General features: G+C 46.5%; 2 protein-coding genes and 1 long non-coding RNA gene across 3 annotated transcripts; 1 reads left to right on the top strand and 2 right to left on the bottom strand.

Annotated features, from left to right (window-relative positions):
- Positions 1-373: 373 nt before the first annotated feature.
- LOC136524794 (uncharacterized) lies at positions 374-1953 on the top strand. The gene is made up of 3 exons (XR_010776196.1): positions 374-467; positions 564-778; positions 1692-1953. It is a non-coding gene; the product is annotated as an uncharacterized lncRNA (long non-coding RNA).
- A 2169-nt stretch (positions 1954-4122) lies between these two features.
- On the bottom strand, positions 4123-7625 carry LOC136523522 (uncharacterized). The gene is made up of 5 exons (XM_066517179.1): positions 6826-7625; positions 5622-5904; positions 4684-5231; positions 4219-4489; positions 4123-4154 (listed from the first exon to the last, which is right to left on the bottom strand). Exons 1-5 carry the CDS (start codon positions 7378-7380, stop codon positions 4123-4125), a joined length of 1689 nt encoding a protein of 562 aa, XP_066373276.1. The 5' UTR covers positions 7381-7625.
- Positions 7626-12704: 5079 nt separating this feature from the next.
- LOC136524806 (protein STRICTOSIDINE SYNTHASE-LIKE 10-like) lies at positions 12705-13841 on the bottom strand. Its single transcript, XM_066518050.1, has one exon. It carries the CDS (start codon positions 13839-13841, stop codon positions 12816-12818), a length of 1026 nt encoding a protein of 341 aa, XP_066374147.1. The 3' UTR covers positions 12705-12815.
- Positions 13842-14053: the final 212 nt, after the last annotated feature.

The following is a 14053-nucleotide window of genomic DNA, read 5'->3' as shown; positions in this document are numbered from 1 at the left end:
TTGATTGTAAATTAATTCACACGTTTTGCACACAACTTGATGAACTCAACGTCTCCAGCCAAAATGGAAGTTCATCCACTAACCACTACACGTGAGACCATGAACATCAAGTAGCCAAGTAGGGGTTTCCAAATAAAAAAAAACTTTTTGTGCCTTTTGTTCTTTTTTGCAATAAAGCACAGTAGGGGTAAAACCCCTCCTGTTTTCCTTCAAAAAAAATTCCAAAAATGAAAGAAAGAAAAGATGGTCAAGTAATCCATAGACTCCAGTTCACCAATCAGCCATGGGCCCACTTGTCACTCGCTGCAGAACTAAACCACAACTCAGCATCCATCACTGAGCAATGGCATCTTCCACTCCGCTGCAGCGGTTGGCTTGTTGGCAGCCTACAGGCACAGGGAGAAGCGCTCGCCCTTCCTCCCATCTCCTCTTCGATCGGATTCGATTTCTACCATTTCTATCCCGAAGTCTCTGCTCGATTACTGCTTTCCTGCCGTAACCTCGACACTTCTTATGCCATGTGGATTCATGGCTCGTTAATTCGCCCATTGTTACCAATGCAGCTCGCGAGAGCACCACCTGTTCGACGAAACGCCCCATGACCTCCTGAAGGCCGGAACCATGGAAGATGCTCTCATCATTTCATCAATGCGCCATGCGTGCATAGTGTCGGAGGGAGATCCTGGTGGTTTTGGGTATGCCGGATCAATGCTGACGCTGATGAGACGTGCAGATCCCCCTGAGGCCAGCGCCGCCTGCCCTTCCAAGACCATCTACGGTGAGTTCACTGTTCCTTCTCCTGGAACACGGTTCTTAGCTGCCGATTCCCTGAATGGCTTACTTGGAGCAACAATTCGGTTACGTAAATTTTGTCGAAGAACTCCTGAATCTTGTTTATTGCGTGATGCAATCCTTACATTTAGTCTGGCCGAATTCTGTGTTTGTTATTGAATTCTTGCTCCTCTGCATTCAGTTCTTGGAACCTGTCGATTCCATGAACGGCTTACTTGGAGCAACAATTCTGGTGACCTGGTTGCGTAAATTTTGTCCAAGAACTGCTGAATCTTGCCTATTGCATTGCCCTGGGTGCAATTCTTACATTTGACTGGCAGAATTCTGCATTTGTTCTTGAATTCTTGCTCCTCTGCATTAGGTTCGCTTTAGGGACAAGCCAATTTATCCAAGATTTATTCTCTATTCTAGATTATGATCGCTTTATGTAATTCTGTCTGTCATTTGTTAACTTGCAAAGGATCAAGGTGTGTTGAGACCATGGGGTTCCTAGTTAAGTTAGCTGTTGGTTTCTGTATACGTTTTGCTCTCGTTACAATGTCTATTCAGATACCTGTGTTTTCTGTGACAATAGGATCTGGGAGTCCACACTGGCATGTTCCATCGGCCATTGCATTCCCCTGGCTGCAATCCTTACATTTGGCCTCCCCAAATTCTGCATTCGTTCTTGAATTCTTGCTCCTCTGTATTAGGTTCGCTTTAGGGAGTGGCTAATTTTATCCAAGAATTATTCTCTGTTATAGATTATGATCAGCTTATGAAATTATGTCCGTCATTTGTTAATCTGCAAAAGATCAAGTTGTGTTGAGACCATGGGGTTCCTAGTTAAGTGAGTTGTTGCTTTCTGTATATTCTGGTTACAATGTTTATTCATATACCTGTGTCTTCTGTTGCAATAGGACCTGGGAGGCAGGGGAGGCCGCACTGACTGGCAGCGAACGATCAGGTACATGCGGGCAAACGATGAGGGAAACTTCCTCGGGACAAAAACATTCAAGTTCAAGTTCTCGGGGCGGTCCGTCTTCAAGCTGAGGAACGAGGTGGCGACGCAAGTGGACGAGGACATGTTCACAATCACACTGTGCGTGCACGCTGGCTTCTATGGGCGGCTGACCCCTCTGGTTGTCGACCTGCCTCGCGAAGACCCTTTGGACATCGTCGTCCTCCCCACCAGTTCACCAGGTGAAAACTTTGCAGTTCCCTCAATTGTATGTCAAATGTTCATAGATCATACTACTATCACATATGCTCAATACTCTTCTTGGGAACTTACCTTTAGACAAGTACATCACCTTGTGCTTGATAAATTGGTACCTTTGTTCAGTTTGGAGCAACATGAAACATGCTGCAGATAGCTCAAGCAGTTCAAAAATTCAGTTGTGTGTTGACCTTGCTACTAATTGTCCTTTTTTGTATTCACACAAGTGTGTTAGATTAATGAATGATGCAATAGTTTTGGAGCACCCATTACATGCTGCTTAACTGACACACTGTTTTCACTTGCCGGATGCAAATTCATATGTCTGCTGCTGGTTCACTAATTTTGTTTTCTCTGTTGGCTTACTCTTTCAGCGGCTATGGCTCTGGTGCATCCGGACATCGGTCCACCCCCACCACCCCCACCGGGCTAACGGATGGGGCTTTCGTGCGGCTGAAATGCCAGTTACACGGTCAATACTGCTATCTACACGCCCAAGGAGATGGACTTGGCGTGAATTTGAGGCCAGAGGCAACATCGTTACAGGAGGTCTGGGCAGTAGAGCAGCTAGAGATTGACAGTGACGACTTTCTGCTCTTCCACGGTGCCGCCTACGGCCGCTACTTCACCCTCATGCCGGAAAGGAAGATACGAGGAAGTCGTTTTGCACAGGTGGACTATGAAGAGCCAGAGCAATCCAATTTGCTCTGGCTGGCCACATCGCTGAATGGAAGCAAGGAGGTTAACCTCCGTAGCGGGAATGGGGACACTGGCCTTGACGTTCGTTGGACTGTTGAGGCCGTCCCCATGAGCACAACCCCACCTCTTCTTCCAGCTCCAGTTGCGGTGAGCTTGGCTGTCCCGTCTAATTCCAATTTCTGGATATTTGTCCTTGAAGCACCAGCGTTGGATGTTTATTTGTTTGTGTCGGTTTTTTCAAGAACTGCCAAATGTGATTATTGCTTTTCTCCTATCCTGGGATCAATTTTGTGTCAAGAGTCCAACTTCTATCGCTCAAAATTCTTTTTGACTTCCCATTTCATTTCAGTAGTACAAACTTTAACAGCTGATCCTTAGAATTTTATTTGGAATTTGTTTGCATTCAGGAAGAGGAGCCCCAGAAAAACACTGGCGCGAAGCCTTCAAAGCGCCTCATATGGCACAGGCGGGGCGACGACACGAAGATCACAAACCCTTGGACCACACTTGTGTTCCATGGAAAATCATTATCTGCTCTGAGACGCCAGGTGTCAAATGACAGTTCACTTATCTTGCGTATTCGAGCCGGCCGCTGTGGGTGGTTAACACCACTAGTCATTGACCTGCCCAAAAACCAGGAGACAATGGAAATCATCATCCTCACCCCCGGATCACGAGGTGAGACCTCTGCAGTTTTCTCACTAGTCTGTTCAACTTGTTTATCTGCTTTTCACCGTTTCAGCATGTGAGATGTTTAAAGTTTTCAGCGTGTAATGTCAGTGTGAATTGTCCGTAGAGCATGGTAGTTCTATAGTTCTGATTTTTTTTATGCAAAGAGAACTGTAAATAATATGTTGAGATCATAGTGTCATACTGACAATAGGAAATGTAACTTGCGTGCAGTCTTCCATGCCAGATTGCTCTACTTCAGATTACATTGTTAGGATTGCATTGATCTGAAAATGCTGCGGATAGGAAGAAATGGTTAAATGAAAATAGTATCAGGTCTCTTGCATTTACAGTGCCTAGTGCTCTACAGTCCTTTCCACAGATGCTAAAATGGTACAGATATGCTAGAAATTACAGGTTCCATATGTTCATATGTTACAGTCCTTTCCACATATGTAATTTCTAGTATATCTGTACCATTTTAGCATCTGTGGAAAGGACTGCAGAGCACTAGGCACTGTAAATGCAAGAGACCTGATACTATTTTCATTCAACCATTTCTTCCTATCCGCAGCATTTTCAGATCAATGCAATCCTAACAATGTAATCTGAACTAGAGCAATCTAGCATGGAAGACTGCAGGCAAGTTACATTTCCTATTGTCAGTATGACACTATGATCTCAACATATTATTTACAGATCTCTTTGCATAAAAAAATCAGAACTACAGAACTACCATGCTCTACGGACAATTCACACTGACATTACACGCTGAAAACTTTAAACATCTCACATGCTGAAACGGTGAAAAGCAGATAAACAAGTTGAACAGACTAGTGAGAAAACTGCAGAGGTCTCACCTCGTGATCCGAGGGTGTGGATGATGATTTCCATCGTCTCCTGGTTTTTGGGCAGGTCAATGACTAGTGGTGTTAACCACCCGCAGCTGCCGGCTCGAATACACAAGATAAGTGAACTGTCATTTGACACCTGGCGTCTCAGAGCAGATAATGATTTTCCATGGAACACAAGTGTGGTCCAAGGGTTTGTGATCTTCGTGTCGTCGCCCCGCCTGTGCCATATGAGACGCTTTGAAGGCTTCGCGCCAGTGTTTTTCTGGGGCTCCTCTTCCTGAATGCAAACAAATTCCAAATAAAATTCTAAGGATCAGCTGTTAAAGTTTGTACTACTGAAATGAAATGGGAAGTCAAAAAGAATTTTGAGCGATAGAAGTTGGACTCTTGACACAAAATTGATCCCAGGATAGGAGAAAAGCAATAATCACATTTGGCAGTTCTTGAAAAAACCGACACAAACAAATAAACATCCAGCGCTGGTGCTTCAAGGACAAATATCCAGAAATTGGAATTAGACGGGACAGCCAAGCTCGCCGCAACTGGAGCTGGAAGAAGAGGTGGGGTTGTGCTCATGGGGACGGCCTCAACAGTCCAACGAACGTCAAGGCCAGTGTCCCCATTCCCGCTGCGGAGGTTAACCTCCTTGCTTCCATTCAGCGATGTGGCCAGCCAGAGCAAATTGGATTGCTCTGGCTCTTCATAGTCCACCTGTGCAAAACGACTTCCTCGTATCTTCCTTTCCGGCATGAGGGCGAAGTAGCGGCTGTAGGCGGCACCGCGGAAGAGCAGAAAGTCGTCACCGTCAATCTCTAGCTGCTCTACTGCCCAGACCTCCTGTAACGACGTTGCCTCTGGCCTCAAATTCACGCCAAGTCCATCTTCTTGGGCGTGCAGATAGCAATATTGACCGTGTAACCGGCATTTCAGCCGTACAAAAGCCCCATCCGTTAGAAGATCTATCCCCGGTGGGGGTGGTGGGGGTGGACCGATGTCCGGATGCACCAGAGCCATAGCCGCTGAAAGAGTAAGCCAACAGAGAAAACAAAATTAGTGAACCAGCAGCAGACATATGAATTTGCATCCGGCAAGTGAAAACAGTGTGTCAGTTAAGCAGCATGTAATGGGTGCTCCAAAACTATTGCATCATTCATTAATCTAACACACTTGTGTGAATACAAAAAAGGACAATTAGTAGCAAGGTCAACACACAACTGAATTTTTGAACTGCTTGAGCTATCTGCAGCATGTTTCATGTTGCTCCAAACTGAACAAAGCAACCAATTTATCAAGCACAAGGTGATGTACTTGTCTAAAGGTAAGTTCCCAAGAAGAGTATTGAGCATATGTGATAGTAGTATGATCTATGAACATTTGACATACAATTGAGGGAACTGCAAAGTTTTCACCTGGTGAACTGGTGGGGAGGACAACGATGTCCAAAGGGTCTTCGCGAGGCAGGTCGACAACCAGAGGGGTCAGCCGCCCATAGAAGCCAGCGTGCACGCACAGTGTGATTGTGAACATGTCCTCGTCCACTTGCGTCGCCACCTCGTTCCTCAGCTTGAAGACGGACTGCCCCGAGAACTTGAACTTGAATGTTTTTGTCCCGAGGAAGTTTCCCTCATCGTTTGCCCGCATGTACCCGATCGTTCGCTGCCAGTCAGTGCGGCCTCCCCTGCCTCCCAGGTCCTATTGCAACAGAAGACACAGGTATATGAATAAACATTGTAACCAGAATATACAGAAAGCAACAACTCACTTAACTAGGAACCCCATGGTCTCAACACAACTTGATCTTTTGCAGATTAACAAATGACGGACATAATTTCATAAGCTGATCATAATCTACAACAGAGAATAATTCTTGGATAAAATTAGCCACTCCCTAAAGCGAACCTAATACAGAGGAGCAAGAATTCAAGAACGAATGCAGAATTTAGGCAAGCCAAATGGAAGGATTGCACCCAGGGGAACGCAATGGCCAATGGAACAGGCCTGTGTGGACTCCCAGATCCTGTTGCCACAGAAAACGCAGGTATCTGAATAGACATTGTAACGAGACCTTGATTCTTTGCAAGTTAACGAATGACAGACAGAATTACATAAAGCGATCATAATCTAGAATAGAGAAATCTTGGATAAACTAGCTTGTCCCTAAAGCGAACCTAATGCAGAGGAGCAAGAATTCAGGTACAAATGCAGAATTCTGCCACTTAAATGTAAGAATTGCTCCCAGGGCAATGCAATAGCCTAGATTCAGCAGTTCTTCGACAAAATTTACACAACGAGGTCACCAGAATTGTTGCTCCAAGTAAGCCGTTCACAGAATCGACAGGTTCCAAGAACCGAATGCAGAGGAGCAAGAATTCAATAACAAACACAGAATTCAGCCAGACTAAATGTAAGGATTGCACCACGCAATAGACAAGATTCAGCATCTCTTATTCATGGATTTTACGAAAAAACAAAACAAAAAGAAGCAGTCAGGAATTCGGGATCGTTACTCCAAGTAACCCGCCCATGGAATCGACAGGTTCCAACTTCCAAGAACCGTGTTCCGTCCAAATCAACGAACGAGAGGAGTGGAAGGAGAAGGGGAAGTGAACTCACCGTAGATGGAGTTGGAAGGACAGGCGGCGCTGGTCTCGGGGGGATCTGCACGACCGTCCAATGCGTCATCGTGCTCCGGCGGCCATCAACGGTGATGCAGGAACACGTCCTCCACCAGCCGTGGGCGCGGAGGTAGCGTTCTTGGTCCTCCAATGTGCAGAGGAGGACGTCATCGCTGCCATCCCCTGCTGCGATGGCCCTCCACCTGATGTTGCGCTGGTGCGGCTCGTGGAAGTCGCGCAGGATGGCGCGGCGGCCGCGGTGGCCGTGCGGCGCCAAGTACGGCGAGAGCGCGAGGTAGCGGCCGTAGGCAGCGGTCTGGAGGAAGAAGAAGGGCGTGCCGTCGCGCAAGACGACACGCTGCACCTGCCAAGCCGCGTTCATCATCTCGCGGCACGTGCTCAGGGAGACGCCGGACCCGTCGTCGTCGGCGAAGAGGTACGCGCCCCGCAGGGTGCTCCGCAGCCACACGTGCATCCCGTCGGGGAAACGATCCATCGCGGTCGCGGGTGGTGGTAGTGGTGGTGGTGGTGCGCCGGCGAGCGAGACGATCATCTTCGTCTTGCTTCTTGGCGCCGCTGCGAGGGGGAGAGGGGAAGGAGAGGGAAGCGAAGCAGAGCGGGGGTGTTCGTTGCGACGGTTTAGCCTGGGCGCCGAGGCGCGGGATTTGAAGCCTTGAAGGCAAGCGCAGCGGAGGTCGGTTGCTGCATCGCCCGCCAGCTAGCAGGTGGGGGTCCAGTAGCGGGCCCAGGCCCCAGATACGAGGAGGCCGGCCAGAGCTCCAGTGGATGGCAAGTGGGTCCAGAAATGGTGGACCGATGCCGCAATGCGACATGCTGGTGAGCTCCAGTCCAGACTCCAGAGGGAGGCGGACGTCGTCTCGTCAGCGTCGGCATTGATCCGGCATACCCAAAACCACCAGGAACTCCCTCCGGCACTATGCACGCATGGCGCATTGATGAAATGATGAGAGCATCTTCCATGGTTCCGGCCTTCAGGAGGTCATGGGGCGTTTCGTCGAACAGGTGGTGCTCTCGCGAGCTGCATTGGCAACAATGGGCGAATTAACGAGCCATGAATCCACATAGCATAAGAAGTGTCGAGGTTACGGCAGGAAAGCAGTAATCGAGCAGAGACTTCTGGATAGAAACGGTAGAAATCGAATCCGATCGAAGAGGAGATGGGAGGAAGAGCGAGCGCTTCTCCCTGTGCCTGTAGGCTGCCAACAAGCCAACCGCTGCAGCGGAGTGGAAAGTGATGTCATTGCTCAGTGATGGATGGTGAGTTGTGGTTTAGTTCTGCAGCGAGTGACAAGTGGGCCCACGGCTGCTTGGTGAACTGGAGTCTACTGTATGGCCTAGCTATTTGACCGTCTTTTCTTTCTTTCTTTTTTTTGGAATTTTTTTTAAGGAAAACCGGAGGGGTGTTACCCCTACTGTGCTTTATTGTAAAAAAGAACAATAGGCACAAAAAGGTTTTTTTTATATATTTGGAAACCCCTACTTGATGTTCATGGTCTCACATGTAGTGGTTAGTGGATGAACTTCCATTTTGGCTGGAGACCATTGAGTTGATGAAGTTCAGGATGAAGTTGTCTGCAGAACATGTGAAATAATTAACAATCACTACCAAAGGTCAGTACTTATTGGTTAGTGAGTGTTGATTATTTGATCTCTCACGTACTGGAAATTCAAACCTACAGAATTTCTATGAGCAATGGCACAGGGAGGAGCCCCAGGGCTCGCTGAGAGAGTCGGAGACGCCGCCACGCCGTCCCCAGTACGGCAGTACGTGCGGCGTACCGTGTACATGGCTGCACAGCCGCTTGTGTGTGAATGTGTCTATCGGCCAATGGCTCATCGTATCCACCGGTGGCGGGGAACGTGGTGCAGTACTGCCGGCTGTGGGGGAGGAAAGGTAGAAGAAGAGGGGGGAATAGAAAAATACTGACTGATACGACGCATATGTTATAGTCTCATGCTATCTCCAACAACAATACCCAAAATACAAGACTCATTTGTCTTTTGGGTAGCGTTATAGATAAAAAATTCAATACATATTCGGCATCTTCTCCAACAATAAGACCAAAAAAAATCCTTTGTGCAAATGGGTTTCTAGGAAAGAGGATGCTCATATTTGGGTTGTGCCTCTCAGGCAACCCAAAATAGGTCTCCCATATAGGTACTCTGTTAAAAACTGATTTTAGGTCTCTTACTACTCATTTTGTGTTTAAGTGCCTATATAGATTCCTCGTTGAAGACAGTCTCGTACAACCAAGCCCAGTTACCACATGCATGCATACATGCATGCAATGGTGACCGGTGAGGTTACCTCCACCATTTCTATTGAGCTCAAATCCCTATTATTACAACCTATTGCAAACACTCTACGTCAACTTCCAAATTAAGAAGGCAACGACCATAGCTTGAAATAAAATTATGTGACTTTTACATGTGTCCAAGCATCCTTCTTCCTCTTGAAATCAGCAGCATTTGGGTAGCCTACCACTTGGTCATGGATGTCCTCCTACTTGGAGGACACTCTAATTTTCTGGGCAGCACAAATCAAATAGCATGTCACTACCAGCTAAACAACCAAGTAAACATTAGCAACGATGAGTAACATTGGTGAGGCAATGGAGAAATAAACGATATATCGTGGTTTTCTGGTCAAGTACAACATGAATAGCAAATACATCATTGGCAATTGAGTTGTGCTTAGGTAAAGTAGGAACAACATGATATTAGGGTGTAGACATCATTATTGGCAAGGTAACTGTGCTTAGTTATAACAGAAATAGAACAAGGGGCATCACTGAGAAATCATAGACAATGGCCACGGTACATCTTGACAAGTAAGGAAAAATACAAATGACAATTTCTTAGATATAAGAAATGGCTAGCATATGCAATAGTTTAGGATTCAGATTAACCATTAACCATGAACAAGTTCTCAGCTAAAGCAGCTGACGGATCCAATAATCAACACCACTACTATAGATAAGATTTTCAGAGACGGGCTTGGCGATCGCCTCTAACCAATGGTCATTGTGCCTGCCTCTATTAATGGTTTCTAGAAAAACCAAAAAAAATCTGGTCCTCCAAACTCAAACTGTCAAACCTTTGACCTACTGCTTAGTAATAAAACATCTTTACCATTTCATCACATACTCATTTGTGAGTATATATAGGATTGTATTTATCATCAATATTTTGTAATCTTGTATTGAATATTTTGTCTATTAAATAAACTCAAATGAAAAAATCAAATAAAGAACTTATCAATAAAATTACATGTGAATTTGGACCGAGATTGTTTGAATTTTTTTTAAAAAAATTGAATATCAAAATATTGACTTTTAAAAAAAAATAAGACAACTAAAACTTATCAACAAAAAAACATGTAGATTAAATCAGACACTACAACTTTAGTATTAACTATGTGAACATTCGAGGTTATTTAGAAACCCTCTCGTCCGCAAGCTCCGGTGACACCCAGACACCACCAAAGAAATCCGGCAGGTTTGGGAGCTATGTTGACAGAGTTCCACAGTGGTCCAAAGAACCACATGAAAAGTCCGATGGCCCCCTGGACACTACCGAGGGAAGCGTCGAGCACTTTCGAATTTCCCACGGCGTCTCCTCGTGCAGCCACACCACCCCTCAGAGTTGCTTGCTTCAATGCTCTATGTTGGGCACCATCAGAGAAATCTGGTGGTCCACGGACAGCCGAGCCAAGATAAGTTAGAACTAGGGCTAGAGGCACTGACCGCTTAATTTCTTCGGTGCCCCTGAGGGTTGGGCACCAGATAAATCCGGTGACCCGAAAAAAATCCAAACAACACGCTCTCAAAGCAAGTTTTCAAATGTACCAACTCCAAAGTGTGCTCCAAAGAAAACCAACACCTTAAGCACATGAGTTAGCATTTTTCAACCCTTTCCAAAACATTTTTCACTTGCTTCTCACCATGTCACTAGGTCTATGTATATGCAATGTCGGTCCTCATCTAGTGGCACTAGATACACAACCATGATCGCATTAGAGTTCTTCTTTTATTAGTATGATATCTATCCTAAACCTGATCATGCACTCTATTGCACATTGGCTAGCAAACATAAAGCCCTATTAATATAGCTTTGCCTTCGGACTTCCTTTTCATCTCCAATTCCTTCTTCTCTAAGGTTGGGTACTTGCATATGGTCATGATAATCATCCCCACCATCTCCTTAGCGTTGCTCAACTTCATGTGTGGACATAGCTCAATCATCTCCATTGAAAAAATTAGTCCATTGGTTATCACTAATTTACTAAAACTAAACTAGGGCTTTTCAAATGCTTTGTGTTTGCGCAACTGCTTTTTGGCAAATTGGCATCATATATGGAGTTCACATTTTTAATTTTATATAAGGCATTTTGCAAAATCAGGTATTTTCAGAACAATTCTAGTGCGAACCAATGTTATCTCTGTATATTTTTCATTCCTTTAAATCAGTGAGGTACAGAGGTAGGACTAACTTAGCCAAAAGAAAGACATTGACAATCTGAAAACTGTTTTATTACTATAAACTTTTTTCTCGAGTACAAAGTATACCTATTATTTTATTCCAATAAGAAGATATCACTTAATTAGAAACTATTTACAACAAAGCAATACTGGTTGAAACTAAAAATATACATATATTTAACTCTCCTTCTTTCAACAATAACGTGTGGTAGTGTTTGGGACTGGCCAATGCCCCATCTCTGTCTCTGTATTTTTTGTGGAAAATTATCTTCGTTCTCTGAAGCTTGAGGGAGAAATTATCTTCGTTCTCTGAAGCTTGAGGGAGACATAGCACATCCAGTTAATGCTAAAGGGAAAAATCTGTGTACTTCAACTTCAGATTTCCTGAAACATAATGATCAAACAACAATCCAGAAAAGGTACCCTTGGACACCTCCCCCTCCAGGATGGATCAAACTCAATGTTGATGCAGGCTTGACCCTATCACGCGACAGGCAGGCCTGAGTTTTGTTGCTAGGAATCGTCTGAGTGGGGTGGTTTTCTCAGGCTGGACCAGTGACCATTTATGTTCCTCTGTGGAAGAAGCTGAAAATCTAGCGGCTTTAACGAGAATTTGAAATGCTCTTTCGACCTCTACGGGACCTATATGGCTGAAATCTGAGTGCCTTGCTATTGTACAAGCGCTTAACTGCAATATTCCAAATCGGTCTTCTAGTTGTATCATCATTAAGCAGGCAAAAGAAATGTTGAGTTGTTTTCAAGACTTCAAAGTCACAAAATATCACAGGAGTGCTAATGGAATAGCTCATGCTCTAGGGCATTTTAGCAGGAGAGTGTTTTCTTCTTGTTTTATGTCTGAAGGTGTCCCGACCTGTGCATCGGCAGCCTTGGACTATGATTGTAATCACGCTCATGATTGAAATATAAACTCTTTCCTGTGTTAAAAAAAACAATAACGTGTGGTATGCCATCGACTAGTGACCGACCCCTCGTAATTACAACCTTTAGATGAAATTTTATAGTTAGAAAATAGTTTGAGTGGTTGTTGGTAACATCGCGTATGTATGCAGGTGTGTATTTGTCTGTAACTTCCGTGAAAACGTTATTTATCAGCGAGTCCACATACCAGTTAATTGATATCCTAACTTCGTAAGTCAAGCAATCCACAATTATGCATGTCATGCCAAAAATATAATATTATTCTGTGTCATGGTTATGTCCCTCTACGGATTAACTTGGACATAACACAAAAGCAAAAAGGTTTCAAAAAATAGCACAAAAGCAAAAAAAATCCAAATAAAACATGAAATTCTAGCTTATATAAACCATAACATTATAAAACAAGTTTGTATATAAGAAGCCTTCGCTAAGTATAAAAAATAATAATATTTATTTAAATGGAATACAGTCTAACTAAAGCGTTACTGTCTAATCCGAATACTAGGGTATTTCTTTAAAAAAAAAACTATAGCTACTATCTAAAGTTCTAAACTAGGCTCACGTAGGCCAATTCTACCGATCCTAACCACAGCTGCCCGTCCTTCTCGGAGACGTCGCTCAGGGTCACGCCCTTTCCCGCCGTCAGCTCCTCCACCGCCGCACCATCTACGCCAAGGCGGACGCCAACGAGATGTTTTGCTGGAGGCGCCGTCGCGTCGAGCCGCGCCTTCTCCTGGTTCAGGGCTACCCAGTAGCCGCCCCTGGCGTCGCGCCTCACGTTATCAGGGTACCCAGGCAGGTCGGCGAGGAGCTCGTACTGGCCGGCCTTGGGGCCCTTGAGCCAGTACCTGAACGCCTGGCACGGAACGGTGTGCGCCACCACCACATGCGTCCTGTCGGCGCTGACCGCCACGCCGTTGGGGTACGGCAGGTCGGCCTTGAGCACGGTGACTTGCTTCGTCCGCGCGTCGTACCTGAGCAGCCGCCCCGTCGCGTCGGCGTTCATCATGATCTCCGTGTTGAACCTGCGCGGGTAGGTGGCGCTGCTGTCGGTGAAGTATACGTCGCCGGTGGCCTGGTCGACGTCGAGCCCGTTGACGAAGTGGAACGGCATGCCGTCCGATTGGGTCGCCAGCACCTGTGCCTCGCCGCCGTTAGGTCCGACCTTCATGAGCCCCATGTATGCGTCGGCGATGTAGAGATCGCCGGTCATGGCGAAGAACTGCAGCCCAAGCGGGCGGCCGCACATACTCTCCGTCTGCTCCGACGGCACCACGGACGCCGTGCACAGGGGGATCTTCCGGTAGTTTGCGCTGTGGGCGAACGTGGTCCAGCCGAGGGCGCTGCCGCCCCACTTGAGGACGCGACCGTCGGAGACGCCGGCGTAGGGGCCCTGGCCGCGGCGGTCGAAGGCGAGGCTCTCGGCGCCGGTGACACCGTCGGGCAGCGGCAAGTGGAAGCTCCAGAGCGTGGGCGTGGTCTTGATCGGCTCGGCGGCGCAGAGCGACGCCGGGAGCAGGAGCGCGAGGCCGACGGCGAGTAGAAGCGTCGCCGCGTGTTTAATGCGCCCCATCTCGTCAATTGGCCGACGGAGCTGAACAACTTTCAGCTTTGGTTTGATGATGCGACGGCGTAGCGGGCAGCCGGGCAGGTGCCGTTTTTATTGGCCTGGGTGCGACGCGGCCTTGCGTGGCCGTCCGTGTTGAGGAGTGAGGACTCTCGAGTCCGTCCTTGTCCTCCTTTTCCAGGGTCCGATCCGATGTGTTGTCCGAGTCCACCTCGGCT

Source organism: Miscanthus floridulus, chromosome 18 (genome assembly GCF_019320115.1).
Source record: "Miscanthus floridulus cultivar M001 chromosome 18, ASM1932011v1, whole genome shotgun sequence".
NCBI lineage: Eukaryota > Viridiplantae > Streptophyta > Magnoliopsida > Poales > Poaceae > Miscanthus > Miscanthus floridulus.
This window is presented reverse-complemented; position numbering and strand designations above follow the sequence as displayed.

Coding starts and splice junctions, on each gene's coding strand:
- LOC136523522 (XM_066517179.1), bottom strand. CDS start 7,380: ATGATCGTCTCGCTCGCCGGCGCACCACCACCACCACTACCACCACCC. Junction 5,905..6,825: donor TCCTTCCAACTCCATCTACG/GTGAGTTCACTT, acceptor CTGTTGCAATAG/GACCTGGGAGGCAGGGGAGG. Junction 4,490..4,683: donor TTGAAGCACCAGCGCTGGAT/GTTTATTTGTTT, acceptor GTTTGCATTCAG/GAAGAGGAGCCCCAGAAAAA.
- LOC136524806 (XM_066518050.1), bottom strand. CDS start 13,841: ATGGGGCGCATTAAACACGCGGCGACGCTTCTACTCGCCGTCGGCCTC.